This window comes from Mastigoproctus giganteus, chromosome 11 (assembly GCF_048544385.1).
Source record: "Mastigoproctus giganteus isolate SK-2022 chromosome 11, ASM4854438v1, whole genome shotgun sequence".
NCBI classification, from domain to species: domain Eukaryota; kingdom Metazoa; phylum Arthropoda; class Arachnida; order Uropygi; family Thelyphonidae; genus Mastigoproctus; species Mastigoproctus giganteus.
Genome location: NC_143585.1, coordinates 100,601,555 through 100,619,281, shown reverse-complemented (window position 1 = coordinate 100,619,281; position 17,727 = coordinate 100,601,555). Strand labels below are relative to the sequence as shown.

Here is a 17,727-nt window from a genome sequence, read left to right as displayed (position 1 = left end):
TTGTGGCCGTTGTCTGGATTCATGGACCCCATCTCAAAAGGACTCACGAGGGAAGGTAAGTTGCCTTCCTCTGATGCAAGTCTTAATGATAAAGGTTTAACAGCAAGGGTAGTCCTGTCAGGAACCCCATTGGGTAGAAGAAAATTAACATTAGCATTAGCATTAGCAAAGGCACATGATGCAAGAAAGCAAGCTTATATAGCATCAGCCAAAAAAAAAAAAAAAAAAACCTTATTTCACCCATCCACTCACTCCAAATGTTTGTCAAGTTCTGACTTGAATCTATTTAAACTGTCAACTTCTACAACGACAGATGGAAGTTTGTTCCAGCAATCAACCACCCGCTGGCTAAAGGCAAACTTCTGCACATCTATCCTACAACCGTCTTTCTTCAATTTGAATTTATGCCCTCTCAGGTGATTATTCTGAGCAAGAGGAAGAATCCCTCTTGTTCAGATTACCTCTACCTTGAGGCTTTAGTCAATTTCTATTCACACAGGAATGCGAAGAGCCAGATGAGCGAGACTTGTGAGGAGGTAGCCCCCAGCAACTATGGCAGTCAATTCTTCCTAGCCTGGGATAGGAAGAATTAACTTCCTATTCTAAGAATTAACTAAGAATAGGAAGGAACAGTCACCCACTCAGTGTGCATTAAATTGATTAAACGTGCTACCTTGATATGCTATGTTATGTCACCCTTATTTGGGGATCCTTGCTCACAAAGTAATATACATTACAAGAGAGTCATAGTTACACCCTCCCAGTAAAAGTAGAAGAAAAGGTGATGTATTTTTATTTCACATCATTGTGTTAGTTAAATCATATACTTGAGCCTATGATCCTGGATCAAAATGTTAATATAAGGACTCTGACATGAACCAAGCAACATGAAGGTGATGCTGATAATTGTTTATGACTATAAGGGTCCATTCTTCATTATGCTTTTCCCAACTGCTACTATGGTCATGCATCTTCTGTGACAGTGTATTAGGTTTGCCACATTCTCACTCATTTAGAAAGGTTTTATAGAAATTCAAATGCCTCTTGAATCGGGCCATCTGCAGTTAGCAGATCTTAGGTAGAGAGAGTAAGGTTTCCTCATTAGTTATTCATGTTTTCAGCCTGCTCATGCATATCAACCCATAAGTGCATACTAATGCAGCAGCAGCAGCAGCACAAGATAAAACCTGTGAACTGGCTCATTATGGTAAAGTAGTCATGCACCCAGAAATTCAAAACTAAACTAACCAAACACCATGGTCAATGCAGAATGCCTACTATGTTCATCCTTTCAGCCTTTAGTAACCTAAACTTCATGGAAATTGAGATTTTTGTTAAAAATTTGCAGATCATCTTTACATGAAAATGCATGCTGTGAGATAGCACCTTGTCAAGCAAATTCTGAACTGAGGAAACTAGGAAACAGTGAAGTATATTTCCCTGGCATAAATTACTGCAGTTATGACCTGCTTTTTTACAAAATGAAAGAACCTCTCTGAGGCCACTTTTTGTACATCTTGAACAACAGATTGGTGTCTTAGTAAATCCACTTAGTAGATGTAATTTTCTGGTTACCCTGAGTATGGGAAAAGATTATACTGAAGGCAATCAATAATTACATGATAATATTCTAATTGCACTTAGGAACAGGCCTTTGTATCAGTATGAAGAATATTGTCAAATCCAAAAGAGCAGGAACTAAAACATTTAATAAGTGGATACAAAATATACAGATATACAAATTATATAACCAAACAGGGGTTTTCGGGACGATGAATCCCTTTATCAGCTAATGTTAATATACAAATATAAATGATCTCCTTCGACATAGTCTCCTTATTTACCTCTGTTCTAGTATAGCAAGCCATTACCTGTGCTAAACAACTTTTGGATAATGATACCACCTTGTCTTATAGAATCTCTCTCTCTCTCAACAGAAGATATTTGTACTACCCTCAACCTATGTCTGACTGGCAGTGTGGTCATATTTGACAACTCACTATATTGGCAGATCCACAGCACGGCCGTGAGCGCCCCAGTCAGCTCAGTCACAGCAAGAATTGCTACGGAAGAGCTGGAAAGCCACATATTTCCAAACCCGCCCGGTTCCATAACCCTCTGGTGCCAGTACGTGGACGACATTTTTGCAATCATCCCCCACGGTTCAGAAACCCAACTACTACTGCACCTCAACTCCCTGTCGCCCTTCATCCAGTTTACCATCGAGCTAGAGTCTAACAACACCCTCTCCTTTCTGGATGTCTTAGTATGATGCAAGGAATCACGACTAAGAACTTCAGTCTATAGAAAATCCATGTGTACTGGCCAGTTTACAAACTACAAGTCAGTGCATGCTCCCAGCCATTTACTTAGTACTGCATGCGCCCTACTCACTGGATGCACCTGGACCCACTCTAGCTCTAAGAATGACAGGCAATGGAAATTTCGAAAATAAGAACTAACCTCTTAAGTTGTGGCTACCCCACTCATATTCTAGACAAGTGCGACTTACAGGCTTGGGAACTTGCTGTGCACCCCAATCTAACCCAGGTTAACAAAACCATTTCTACCCCCTACATCCCTTATTATCTAGGCATTTCAGACCACATCTCCAGAATTCTACATGCCTATCATATAAAATGTTTACAACTTCCAGGCAGAAAACTGCAATCGCTTATCTCTAGGGTGAAAACACCTATCCCCTCCTTTTTACTCAGTGGTTCTGTACCATATTACTTGCCCTGATTGTGGTAGTTGTTACTTTGGGGAAACTGCTAGAAGGCTCCAATATCGCATCTCCGAACATGAAAGGGCTCTCCGATCTGTTGACCCCTGGCACTCTGCAGTCATGGAACACTGTTGATCTGAGCAACACAACCTCGACCTCCGACAAGATGTCGAAATTGTAGATCAGTCTCATAACTACCGCCAATGATCTTGGCTTGAAGCACTACATATAACTAGTTGCCGTAGTGTTTTCAATTGCAACAGAGGTGTGCACATGCACCCAATTATGGAGGCAGTTACAGTGCAACAAACATTGGCATGTACATGCACTAAATTCTCAGCAGCAAGTGTCCGATTCTCCCCAGTAATCCATTTAATGTTTCTTCCATTTAACGTTCACCAAAGTTGTGCATGTGCTTCACTTGTCTAATACATTACCAAACCCGACATTATTTGATATTCCATTGTAATATATTTGTATATTAACTTTAGCTGATGAAGGGACCCATCATCCCGAAAGCTCCTGTTTGTTTATATAATTTGTATATTTTGTATCCTACCTATTAAATATTTTAGTTTCTGCTCTTTTGTATGTGACAATATTCTTCATATATTCTAATTGTACTTTCCTGTTATTACTTGGATTGTCTCTACATTTAATGTAACCCTCATACATAAAAAAAGATACTATTTAACAGGCTTTCAAAAATTTGCTCAGATAAAATAATAAAATCATTTCCTTATGTGTATCTTATTTTGGATATGAAATGCTTAAATTGATTATAGAATAAAAGTTATTCCTCTTTTAGAAGTGAACCGAAGAGATTATAGAGCATGGTATGGATTAGGTCAGACCTATGAAATTTTAAAAATGTCCAACTACTGTTTATATTACTACCGACAAGCTCAGCAATTAAGGTAATATTTCTCTCTACTGATGTGATTTTTTATTATTATATACCCTGGTAGTAATTATCAAATAACATACCTAAAGGATTAAAAATTTCTATACTGTACTCAAGAAATGATTACCGAAACCTGAATATGTGTTAATATGATTTGTAGGCTTGAGGTGGAATTTCTGTAGCACTTCTCTTCAGGGTGTGGGGAGGGGATTATGTATTAATATTAGCCATGTAGTTCAAGAAGGCCCCAGGCCTCTACCAAAAAATAAATTAATTAAAATAAACTATAATCCAGTTAACCTTTGAAGATATTGAGTTGTTAACTTCAGTAATTAACAACATTTGTAGATTAACTCGAGACTTGAGGGAATCTGCAAGGCTCGGGGGGGGGGGATTTTACCAGTGTGGCCTGCATTTGTAGGTATTATGAATCTGTTTTGTAGAGATGGTATTCATTTGAACAAAGGTGGTGTAAGAATTTTTGTGAGTATCTTTGAGGATACCCTAAGGGTTCAGGAAACTGTTAGCTGTGGGGAGAAAGATTATTTAGATCTGCATTTATCTGATGATATGGGATCAAAGTATTGTTTACACTTGCCTCATGAATTCTTGTTTGTTGCCACAACAGCTGATGTTGATAAGATCTTCTGAAGGTAGCAATGTTTCAAATGATAAAAGCAGCCTGACCACGAAAAGAGCTCTTGCTGAGTTTGAAGTTAGGTCTGGCATCATGGAATCTGTGTGGTTTGACTTAGTCGGAAGCAAAGGAACAATGCGAGTGGGAATAATCTACAAACCAAAGAGTATGAAGAATGTGATGAGAGTTTTTACATGCAGATGGAATGGGCAAGCGAGTGTAAATGTCTTATTATGGGTGACTTTAATCTACCCCAGATTGATTGAAATGGAAAGTGAGAGGGAAACTCATGACAGAGAAAAACTTTTTTAAATAAACTAGATGATTATTATTTGTATCAGCATGTTAGAGAAAGTACTAGGGATGAGAATATCCTTGACCTTATCATTACTAATGAATTAGATGACATTACAGGAACCATTGTCAGGAAGTTACCAGCAATCATCAGCTGGAAGATGAAGAAAGATGTTGCAGTAGTTAAAGGTACAGGTTTCAACTTCAGAAGAGCAGACCTTGACAGTTTAAGGTGCTATGTGGCATCTGTGAACTCTGCAGAATAACGAGGGATGGTGAATACATTTGAATTATGGAATACTTTTAAAGCAAAAATCACAGAAGCCATGAATGCATGCATACATACATAACATTAAGAAAGTTTTGCAGGAGGAGGATGCCAAAGTGTGGAGACTGTGGAGCTGGCTGGTCAAATAGAGCAACAAAAAAGATAGAATGGGACAGTTATAGAACGATGAAAAGTACTGAAGGCTACAACAGGTACAAGTTGATCTGTAATAGTACCACAAATAAGGTCAGGAAGACCAAGGCTGTGTATGAGAAAGCATCGGTTAAGAGAGCAAAGAATGGAGGCAAGGAATTTTTCATGTATGTTGAAACATACTTTAAAGCAGTGTTCCTTCAGGATGACTTGAACATACTTTAAAGTGACAGCTGTGTTTTAATGCTGCTAAATGCAAGGTCTTACACTTGGGGAATAGCAACCCACAAATAAATTATATGCTTGGTAGGGTTGAATTAAAAACATTGGAGGAGGAAATGGATCTGGGAGTTACAATACAGGCAGATATGAAATTTTTTGAACAGTGTAAAAACAGGCAGCTAGGAAAGCCCACGATGATTTATCGATAGGACACGCCTATCAATGATTTATCGAACGTTATCTTTTAGAGATAGGAAGGTCATAATCCTGCTGTATAAGAGACTTGTAAGACCACATTTGGAATACTGCATTGAAGTGGAGACCTCATCTGAAAAAAGACATTGAGCTTCTTTAAAGGGTCCAAAGATAGGCAACTCAAATGGTGAGATTGGATGAAGGACAACCATATGAAGAAAGACTCTGACTATGTGGGCTAGAGAGCTTGGTAGCCAGGCACCTCAGAGGTGACCTGATTGAGGTTTACAAGGCTCTGAGATAGAGAGATTAGTGAAATGAAGAAGGCAGAATTCTCTACTGTTAATAAAGAATTCCAGAACTAGGGGTCATAAATTCAAAATACGGGGCTCGAGGTTTAGATTAGATTGTAGAAAGTTTTCTCTTAGTCAACAAGTCATTGCTTGCTGGAACAAGTTGCCCTCACAGGTAGTAGAGGCTAACAGTTTGAATAAATTCAAAGGTCAACTGAATAGTTACCTGTATGAGGAGAGAAGCATATAATTTGCATTTTCTTATCTACTTAAGATTTTTTTTTTTTTTTTGCCAGTGCAGCAAAAACTGTGCTTCCTTGCACTGTATGACGAATACTATTACTATTACTGCTATTGCAACTTACCAGCTGAAAGAAAGCTTCCTACTATTCAGCCAAAATCTTTTTTCCCGTAATTTGAATTTATGTCTTGTCTTCTTGTCTAGTTCCAATATTATTTATAAAACAGCTCAGTTTCATTCATTTTACTTTCCCCTCTCACATCGAAAAGAGATGTGGCCATTTCTACAAACACTAGATGGCTGAATGACTCTTACCTGGGAGGAGACAGTTGGCAACATTCTTGATGCTCTCCAGTAAATTACATGATCCTCAATGAAGACCAGACAAAAATTACCAAGGACAATAATCACTACAACAAAAACATGGATCTGAGCCACTTTCCACGTCTCAGAACTAACAACAGCACTAAACGACTGAAAACAGTATGCATCTGAGAAATGACCACATAAAAAGAGAAATGATAAAGGAACTAGCAAAATCCACTCTGACCATCTACTGTAATTATACAATAACTGCCTGCAGAAAGGAATATTCTCTACTGCTTGGAAACAGGCAAATATTAGATTGATTTTGAGAAACCTGGAGAAATGGCCCACAGATCCCAAATCTGGCTGATCCATAGCTTTGTCACCAGTTCTGAGCAAGGTCATGGAAAGAATGGTGCTATCTCGCCTTGGTACTCATTGTCTGAGTGCCCAATTGCTGTCTGATAAACAATACTAATATATACTAGGAAAATCAACAGAGAATGCCATGAACCAATTAATGAATACAGCTGCTACTATCCAGGAAACTTATTTACTTGCAGTCTGCATGAACTTCTTAGGAGCTTTCAATGCATTATGTTGGCCTGGAATGCTTAGGCAGCTTTTGCCAGACAGAAATATGTCAGACCTATATTTAGTGGGGTTTAGCTAACAAAGCCACCTAAATCCCACTAAATATAGGTTTGTATATATGTAGGTAGTTCTGTATACATATTTATGTAGGTTTAGTGGGAATACCCTCACCTAAACCTATATAAATGTGTACAGAACTACTTTAGTGGTAGGTAGGTTTCGGTTAAGACCAAATATCAATGCATGACTAAAAAATTAACACAAGTATGCCCCAGGGTTCAGTGCTGGGTCCCTTCTTCTGGAAACTGGTGCTGGATGAGTTTCTGGGGGAATGGATACTAGCCCAATTGACAAGGTCACCTTTGCTGACGACCTTGTACTTATGGGTAAGGCAAACACTGGAGCTGTTTTGGAGCAGCATCTAAACCCTGCATTAAATGCCCTACAGGAATGGGCAAACATATTACCCAAGACTGTATCCTGAGAGCGTTCTGCGGAAAACCAGAAGAGTTCCTGACACTGACTCCGGCATCAATTGAATACGTTATTAATTTGGATTTACAATTGTAAATATATGAGTTTTTATTTTTAATGCTGTCTTCCTTTTTTTGTTATATGTATTCATCTATGTGTATTTTTTTTTATTATTTTTTTTTTAGATAGTATGAATCAGAGCTGTAATACTCAATATGTTCTACGTTGATAATAATATTAGTAAATTAATAAGAGGAGTTTACCTCAATATAGTACGTGGAACACTTCCGTATGATACCCTCCAGAAATTAAAACGGAAAAAACGAAAAAATCGACAACTTACCGGTCCATTAAAGTAAAATATAAATAATTAAAGTAAAATATAAATAATTAAATAATCAATTTAACACAATTCAAAATCAATTCAAAACAATTAAAATTCAAATTAACGCAATTAAAAGAATAACGAAAATATTCAAAACGATCTTCCTTCCTGAAGCTGACAATGCTTTTCGACCGACTGTCGTGATCACAGGAATGAAAATCACCGAATCAGGCTAAACCTGCAACTTAAATAGTGATTATGTGTCTTTGCGCATGCGCGTAAAGGTCCACGCATCGGAGATCAAATATGGCCGCCGAACATTAACAGAATTCTCGTGTAATTTAATTTCAATGGTTTCTGCAATTAATAGTCGCATATAATTACGTTGAACGTTAAGTATTTTGGCCTCGTTAAATAAAAAAGTATGTTTTTCGTTAATGGCATGAAAGGCTAATTCTGACGCTGCTGAACGAGAAGCACGAACTGAGGCTTCGTGTTGATTTACACGAATATTAAGAGAAAACCGCGTCGAACCCTGATAAGACGAGTCGCAATCACCGCAAGAAATGTTGTATACTAGATCATTAATTTGTGTTGCGAACGCGGAAAGAACCGAGCGATTGTTCAGTATAGTGTGTAACTTCCGTATAGGCCTAGCTATAATTTTAAATTCGGTACCTTTAAAGAATCTGTTAAGCTGTTTGTGCCACTGTTCAACGTATGGGACAGAAATAAAGTATTTTTTGATATTACTATTGTTGATTGGTGCAGTATTTTGTATCCTATCCTTAGCTTGTACCCTAATTCGATTTATTGTGTTAATGGGATAACCCCTGTTCAAGAATCTGCTAGTTAATATTTGTATTTCTGAGTCCAAAGCAGAATCCGTCGTTGAATATTTATAGGCATTTAGAAATTGATTAAAGATAATCGATCTTTTGTAGGTGAACGGGTGGTAGCTATTATAATGTAGAAGCATACCGGTGTTTGTGGGTTTTCGATAGATGCTAAATTGTATTTTGTTCGAGTCCCGGGTAAGCGTGAAATTTAGAAAGTTTAATGATTTTGTATCCGTATCTTCCCTTTCCAATGTAAATTTGAGTCTAGAATGAATATTATTAAACGAATGTAAAATGTCTTGGATAGTACTACTATCGGTAATAACTAGAACATCGTCTAAATACCTCCCATAGTATGTGATACGGGGACCAAAAGGTGTCAAATGTATCTGCTCAATCGTTGAGAGATAGATCTCTGACATTAAGCCACTCAGGCTCAAACCCATTGGTAATCCAAAAATTTGTTTGTACACCTTGTCTCGAAAGGTGATGTAGTTAGCCTCAACTAATAGTTTAATTAAGTGAAAAATTTCCTTAATAGGCAGCTTCGTATAATTAATCGGTGTCGAGTTTTTATTTAACATATCCCAAATAATATCTAATGTGTATTCAACGTTTACATTCGTATATAATGAGGTAACATCTAGTGAGAATAAATTGTCATTGTCGCCGAGTCTACAGTCTTTAAGATTATTAAATAATGTATCGTAATTCTTAATCCCAAATTGTATAACCTGTCTAAAAGGTTTTATAATGTTATATACATATGTGGCTAAGGCTGAAAATGCCGAGTTCCTGTAGGAAACAATAGGTCGAATCGGAAATCCAGGCTTGTGTAATTTTACCTGACCAAAAAGTGCAGGAATATTGTATGTTCTGGACTTCAATTCCTTCAACTGAACCATAGTAATGTAGTCGTTTTTACGATATGTGGTTAACGTTTTATTGTATTGATTTACCAAATTGGTAAACAGTGTCGAGTCCACTTCACGATAAGTGGAGGTATCAGACACAACTGAATCTAACTTATTAATATAATCATGTTTATCTAGTATTACCACTGTGTCTCCTTTATCTGCCCTCTGTATAATAATGTCCTTATTTTCTCGAAGTTCTCGTAAAGCTGAACTGTCATGTGTATTCAATTTAGGAAGTCGCGTTTCTTTTATGTTATTCACCACTTGGTTAACTTGTTGAATAAATACATCTTTTTGTGGAACACTACGAAGTCCAAATTCAATATCAATTACGCATTGTTTTTTTGTCAGCTTTCGAGGTGGTAAATTATAATTTAATCCTTTGGATAAAAGTGAAATCTGGTCCTGCGATAGTGTACACGAGGAAAGATTTGTAACCTGTTGATATGTCGGTTCGTTGGATACTGGGTGAGGGGGTGTTCGTGAACTAGCCGACATATTCTGTGGTAGTGCGTTATGTGTCTGTGGGGGGGATGTCACAATGCGTAATTGATATTGAATTTGGACTTCGTAGTGTTCCACAAAAAGATGTATTTATTCAACAAGTTAACCAAGTAGTGAATAACATAAAAGAAACGCGACTTCCTAAATTGAATACACATGACAGTTCAGCTTTACGAGAACTTCGAGAAAATAAGGACATTATTATACAGAGGGCAGATAAAGGAGACACAGTGGTAATACTAGATAAATATGATTATATTAATAAGTTAGATTCAGTTGTGTCTGATACCTCCACTTATCGTGAAGTGGACCCGACACTGTTTACCAATTTGGTAAATCAATACAATAAAACGTTAACCACATATCGTAAAAACGACTACATTACTATGGTTCAGTTGAAGGAATTGAAGTCCAGAACATACAATATTCCTGCACTTTTTGGTCAGGTAAAATTACACAAGCCTGGATTTCCGATTCGACCTATTGTTTCCTACAGGAACTCGGCATTTTCAGCCTTAGCCACATATGTATATAACATTATAAAACCTTTTAGACAGGTTATACAATTTGGGATTAAGAATTACGATACATTATTTAATAATCTTAAAGACTGTAGACTCGGCGACAATGACAATTTATTCTCATTAGATGTTACCTCATTATATACGAATGTAAACGTTGAATACACATTAGATATTATTTGGGATATGTTAAATAAAAACTCGACACCGATTAATTATACGAAGCTGCCTATTAAGGAAATTTTTCACTTAATTAAACTATTAGTTGAGGCTAACTACATCACCTTTCGAGACAAGGTGTACAAACAAATTTTTGGATTACCAATGGGTTTGAGCCTGAGTGGCTTAATGTCAGAGATCTATCTCTCAACGATTGAGCAGATACATTTGACACCTTTTGGTCCCCGTATCACATACTATGGGAGGTATTTAGACGATGTTCTAGTTATTACCGATAGTAGTACTATCCAAGACATTTTACATTCGTTTAATAATATTCATTCTAGACTCAAATTTACATTGGAAAGGGAAGATACGGATACAAAATCATTAAACTTTCTAAATTTCACGCTTACCCGGGACTCGAACAAAATACAATTTAGCATCTATCGAAAACCCACAAACACCGGTATGCTTCTACATTATAATAGCTACCACCCGTTCACCTACAAAAGATCGATTATCTTTAATCAATTTCTAAATGCCTATAAATATTCAACGACGGATTCTGCTTTGGACTCAGAAATACAAATATTAACTAGCAGATTCTTGAACAGGGGTTATCCCATTAACACAATAAATCGAATTAGGGTACAAGCTAAGGATAGGATACAAAATACTGCACCAATCAACAATAGTAATATCAAAAAATACTTTATTTCTGTCCCATACGTTGAACAGTGGCACAAACAGCTTAACAGATTCTTTAAAGATACCGAATTTAAAATTATAGCTAGGCCTATACGGAAGTTACACACTATACTGAACAATCGCTCGGTTCTTTCCGCGTTCGCAACACAAATTAATGATCTAGTATACAACATTTCTTGCGGTGATTGCGACTCGTCTTATCAGGGTTCGACGCGGTTTTCTCTTAATATTCGTGTAAATCAACACGAAGCCTCAGTTCGTGCTTCTCGTTCAGCAGCGTCAGAATTAGCCTTTCATGCCATTAACGAAAAACATACTTTTTTATTTAACGAGGCCAAAATACTTAACGTTCAACGTAATTATACGCGACTATTAATTGCAGAAACCATTGAAATTAAATTACACGAGAATTCTGTTAATGTTCGGCGGCCATATTTGATCTCCGATGCGTGGACCTTTACGCGCATGCGCAAAGACACATAATCACTATTTAAGTTGCAGGTTTAGCCTGATTCGGTGATTTTCATTCCTGTGATCACGACAGTCGGTCGAAAAGCATTGTCAGCTTCAGGAAGGAAGATCGTTTTGAATATTTTCGTTATTCTTTTAATTGCGTTAATTTGAATTTTAATTGTTTTGAATTGATTTTGAATTGTGTTAAATTGATTATTTAATTATTTATATTTTACTTTAATTATTTATATTTTACTTTAATGGACCGGTAAGTTGTCGATTTTTTCGTTTTTTCCGTTTTAATTTCTGGAGGGTATCATACGGAAGTGTTCCACGTACTATATTGAGGTAAACTCCTCTTATTAATTTACTAATATTATTTTTTTTTTTATTTTCCGTACGATAAATAAATAATGCTGCTTAAAGGTATACTAAATAGATGCCCACAAATCAAAATCTCGGGGAAAACAGTAGCCTTAGTATCAGAATTAAAATATCTAGAAATAACGTGTGTGACCAAAAACTAACTTTTCCCTTATCTTATGGATTTTTCCAGAAAAGTGGAACTATATACTGGTGTGATTGCAAGGATTAGATAACTGAGTGGAGATTTAAAAGGAGGACTCTTGCATTATTTATAAAGCAGTATTCCTCCCAGTAATCTCCTGTGGTGCAAGCACCTGGTTTACAAGAGTAACTCTAATCAGGAACAGCGAAAAATTAGACACAGTCCAGTGAATCATACTATTGATCATCACAAGGACATACATTACGAACACACACCTGCTCTTCCGGTGCTTGCTGGTATACTCCCTCTGAATCTAGAAGTAATAAGAAGAGGCCTTAATTACAGGCTTAAATGACAAATACCAACAGACTTGTCATGGGTCTTGGGTGTAAGCCTAAACTTGGAGTGTGACTTAGAGAGAGAAAGAAAATTCTGGATCTGGATGCTCTCTGCCAACTATGGCAGACCAGATGGGATGCGACTACCAGAGGTCACTAGAGGGTTCCTTCTACACACCACCTCCCCCCCCCAATATGTCTCTGCTCTTTATGCAACCTTTTTTGCTCACAAGGTATGATTCCCTGAATGCAAAACTATATCAACTAGGGCTCACCCAGAATCCTATATGTGCCTGCAGAGCCAATGAGGATTGAGTACATATACTATACAACTGTCCCAACTATCATCCCCACAGATATATGCTAATTTCAAAGAATCAGGAAGATGAACATCTGCTCATCTCTGATGAAACACACTATATGGCCTTCTGTGACTTTGCTCAGAAAGTCTTTGAGTCAAGGAGACGCAGCAGGTTATGACCACCCAGACTGTGACACTCCCCCCCCCCACTTAGATAATCACAACTACCTGGGCCATGACAATTTCTAGTACAGACAAACTTAAATAAAACCAGCCTATCAGAATGTGTTTCCCACCCAAATAGAATATCTAAGATAGACATTGTATATTAAATAGATGTCCATGCAGATTGGTAGGCAAAATGTGTAACATGTGTTTCGGCACATAAGAGTAAGCTTGCTCCAGCTGTGACCATAGGTTTGCCTGTTTAAAAATGGATGGGAGTCATTATGCCTTTAGAGTATTTGCTTGGTTGAAGCTGTCACTCACATCCTTGTCAGCAGATGTGAGTGAAAGCTTGTGCTTCCACACAGTGCTTGGGCATAGGTGTTTTCAACAGTGAAAATATTTAATTTGCCCTCTCTGCCAAAAAAATACCGTGTCCCCATAGTGACACGACAGATTCAGATTCTGCATGTTGACAGAATCTGAAAACTTCAATAATTGAATGTAAGAATGTATAAATGCATCTTTTTTCCCATATATGCCCATGCTTATATGTATAAATATTTATATGAATGAATGTGTACAACCACACTTATATACAGGGTGGGGCAGTAGGATTGGATGTTTATCAGTGCACTGCAGAGGGAACATTGTTGTAGTGGGGAGGAATAAGAGCTACATGACTAGAGTTGTGCGTTCATGCAGTTCAGTAATCATGGATAATTGACTAGTGAACCATCGCACTTTGTAGAAACAGCATGTACAGTAGAAACTTTTTTACACTAAAATCTATTGTGCAGACACAAAGAAGATTTCGACTTCAGTTTAACATACTGAGACACGGCTGGATTCCCTCTCGGAAAACAATATTAAGATGGGTTGAAGCTTTTAACTCTTATAATAGTGTAAACAATTGATTTGTCAGGATTGCATTGTATAGTTTGCACACCTGAGAACATCAAGAGAATATAGAGTCAAGAAATGCATCAAGAAATGCAGTGGCTCAAAGTCCATCCTGGTTAGCAAGGAGACAGGAGATTGCCTTGGGAATGTCAAACAGAAGTTTAAGACGAATTTTGCACAAAGCTCTTCAGTTCCACACATACAAAATTCAAGTGGCACACAAGGTAACAGATCACATATAAAATTGCTCCAGTACACTTCTGTAGACAATTTATGGACATTTCGGAAAATTATGCAAATGTTTTGATTATGTTGGACAAGGACTATTTTCACCTTTCTGGATTTATTAACAAGCAGAACTTTCATTATTGGTTGGGCACTAACCCAGTGGAAGCCCCTACATAGTGAAATGGTAACCATCTGGTGTGGTGTATCTGCATTTGGAGTAATCAGGCCATATTTCTTTGAAGAGAACAGTTAGGCTGTAACAGTGAGTGCTGATAAATACAGTACAATGTTGGAAACGTTTTTGGTTTCCAACGTTGGTTTGTGAGGAGTTACACAGTTTCAGACAAAATGGTTTTGTGGTTTCAACAAGACTGACCAAGACTGCACACTTTAAGATAAAGTATGGCCATTTTGAGGAGAATGTTTCCTGGGTGCTTGATTTTAAGGTTTGCCTCCAGTGGCCATCAAGATTTCCAGACTTAACCACCACTGAATTTTTTTGAGGGGGTCCAAAAATTTATGAAACAAGGCCACTCTCAGTTCAAGAACTAAAAGACCAGATTACAGAAGAAATTGGAAGAATTGATTTAAATTTGTTATGGTGAGTAATGCACAGGTTTATGTGAAAACTGCAACAATGTATTGACTGTGCTGGAGATCATTTTGAACATGTCATTTTTAAAACTTAACATTCAAATACTAAACTACATTTGTCAATGTTATTTCTTTAAATAAAGATTCTCAAGTTACATATGATCTTTTAAAAATAATTCACCAAAAAACATACAGTCCTACTGCCAAAACCCGTATATGCTTAGACACAGTGGCTGCTAATGGCAACCATGATAGAGCTTCCAGTGGAATGGGGTGTATATATGTATATGAGTATTTTCTGATGTTTATAGACACAGGATATGCTTGAATGCCTGTGTCCAGTAGGAGCTCTCTCAATCATGACCGTCATGATGGGGTGACCAGGTGTGCAAAGCAAGGTTCAGTGATCGGTTTGTCCACTGAAAGCTCTCTATCATGGCTGCCATTAGAAGCCACCATGGTAGCAACAAGTATGTGAGAAATATGAGGGATGAGTGAATGTCTGTGTTTAGATGGGGAGGAACATATGTACACCTAACCTGCAAAAAAAAGTGTCCATTTGTGTCAAGTGAATAGGATTAAATGTGTGTGACCAGTGGGCAAACGAGAATGTCAGTTAACTGTCTGAATGTACACTCTGCATATCTGTAAAAAAATAAATAATTTATTAACTTAAATCCCTCAGGTTAAGATGTTATAAATGGATAAAATGTGGTATAAATGGATCGTCACGTGTGTAAATTATGCAGCGACTGAAAAAATGCCGTGCATGGTCTGTTGATTGTCACACACACACACACACACACACACATGTACATGTGTGTGACAATCAAAACTCTTTGATTCCACCTGAATACACTACTGAGAATTTCATATCTACCCAAATCCCTTTCTTCCTCTACTGTTTTTAACTTAACCCCATCAAGTGTATAAGTTATAAGTTGGAACTGCTATTCCCCAGGTGTAAGACCTTGCATTTTGTTGCATTACAACAGAGCTTCTACTTTTGTTACCATCTTTGAAGCATGTGCAAGTTGCCACAGTGGAATGCTGTTGAATGCTAATCATTAACTACTCTCCCATTCTTGACATCACATCCTGTGACGATGTCCTTTTCTCAAAGGACATCGTCGCAGGATGTTCTTTCAGAAAACCAGAAACAACAGTGGTCTCGATACTGATCTTTGAGGTGATCCCTTCTAACGTTAGCCCTATCAGAAGAGTAACCACAATCACAACCCTCTGCCTCCTGCTGTACAACCACCATGTGATCCATCTAACAGTCTTACCTTTGATCTCAGCATGTTCCAGCTTATACAGTAATTTCTTGTTCAGGAATGAGTGAAATGCTTTGCTAAAATCCAAATAAACAACATCAGAATTATTCCTTACATCCAGCTTATGAGTGAATGTCACTCACTAACCAGATTAGTTAAACATGATTTTCCCTCCTACATAACTGTGCTGTGTTGCACTCTTAATTGTTAATGCTTAAAATATTTCTTCTGTTTTAACGCTTTGACTACAAATCATGTCAATTAACGTGACTCGAGTTTCAACTATAATAAATGATAAACCACCTCGATTGACGGAGCAACCATCACTTTGATTCTTCTTGAACAATCGCTGGATAGCGTATGCGCATTGAATTGAAGCTCATAGAGTCGATTGTGCACATATTTTCTCAGATCCTTTTTCATTAGTCACAGTGAAAAGAGAGGCGCCTCCGTAGCCAGGTGGGAAGGAGCAGCAGTGCATAGCACACGCTTCTTGATTAGACCGGGGTTCGAGCCCGTCACCACCAAATATGGAGGATGCGGAAAGGTCAGGGAATGACCACCGCATATCCCGGAGCAATATGGCCTTAGTTGCTAATGCTCCTAAAAACCAAACAACAAACAAACAACAAACAACAGTGAAAAGAGAGAACTGTTTTGTTTTTGTTTTTTTAATTTTTTCCTTCCTTCGTAGGCCAAAAAATTTCAAAGGTTCTAGGCACTGTGCCTATGGTGCCTAATGGGAAATCCGGCTCTGGCCTCCATGATTTTCCTTACCACCGAAGTCAAACTGAATGGTCTGTAGTTACCACCTTAGCTCTTTGGACTGCCTTTACATATTGGCAATACGTTGGCACTTCTCCAATCCAAAGAAGTCTCTTGTTGTCTCTGTTAAAATTACTGGATATGTTCCTTCAACTTCGTGTGGTTGAGGGGGGGGGGGATCTTACATGCATTTAGGCCCAAGAGTTTTCTAATGAACACTCCATTATAATTGCAATATCACTAAGCTTCATTCACAGGATTTGAATTCAGCATGACAGATCTTTCTTCTGTAAAGATTGATGCAAACACCCATTCATTTTAACATCAACATCATCTAGGTTATCTCAGCCTTTGCTTTTTACACAAGGGTCCGATCTAATTCATTCTTTTCTTCTTTGTATTTACATGTGAAAAACTCGTTGTCCCAATTTTTTGCTATCTGCCAGTGAACGTTCTTAATCATTCTTTGCCAATCTAAGCTTTTTTTGTGGTACTGTTTCAGATTAACTTGTAGCTGCTGTAAGCTTCATTACTTTTCACTGCTCTAACTTTTCCATGCCATCCTTTAATGATTTGTTAAACTGGCTAGCTCATTATCCATTCATCTCACCATCATCTTGTGTTATATTTTCTTAATGATATATGTGTATTCATGGCTTTTGTGGGTAATGCTTTAAAGTTATTCCATAATTGTAATGTATTTGCATCCCGTTGTCTGCCCAGTTAATAGATGCTATGAAGTGCCTCAAACCGTCATGATCTCCTTTCCTGAAATTAAAACCCATGCTGTAGCCTTTAACAACTGTGCTTTATAGAAACATGACACACTTTATTTACTATCTTTTGTAATTTGGTATTTTTTTTTTTTTTTTTTTTAATTCCCTGTCCTGTCTGCCAAGAAAATCATTAT

The 17,727-nt window shown here is 37.4% G+C and overlaps 1 protein-coding gene across 2 annotated transcripts in view; it reads left to right on the top strand.

The window, feature by feature from the left end:
* Window positions 1–17,727, top strand: part of Cdc23 (cell division cycle protein 23) — a 268,183-nt gene that overhangs the window by 148,745 nt on the left and 101,711 nt on the right. For both annotated transcript variants that reach the window (XM_090385187.1, XM_090385186.1), the window contains exon 11: window positions 3,537–3,645. In XM_090385187.1, coding sequence (XP_090241313.1) covers window positions 3,537–3,645 — 109 coding nt within the window. The remainder of the gene's footprint in view (window positions 1–3,536; window positions 3,646–17,727) is intronic.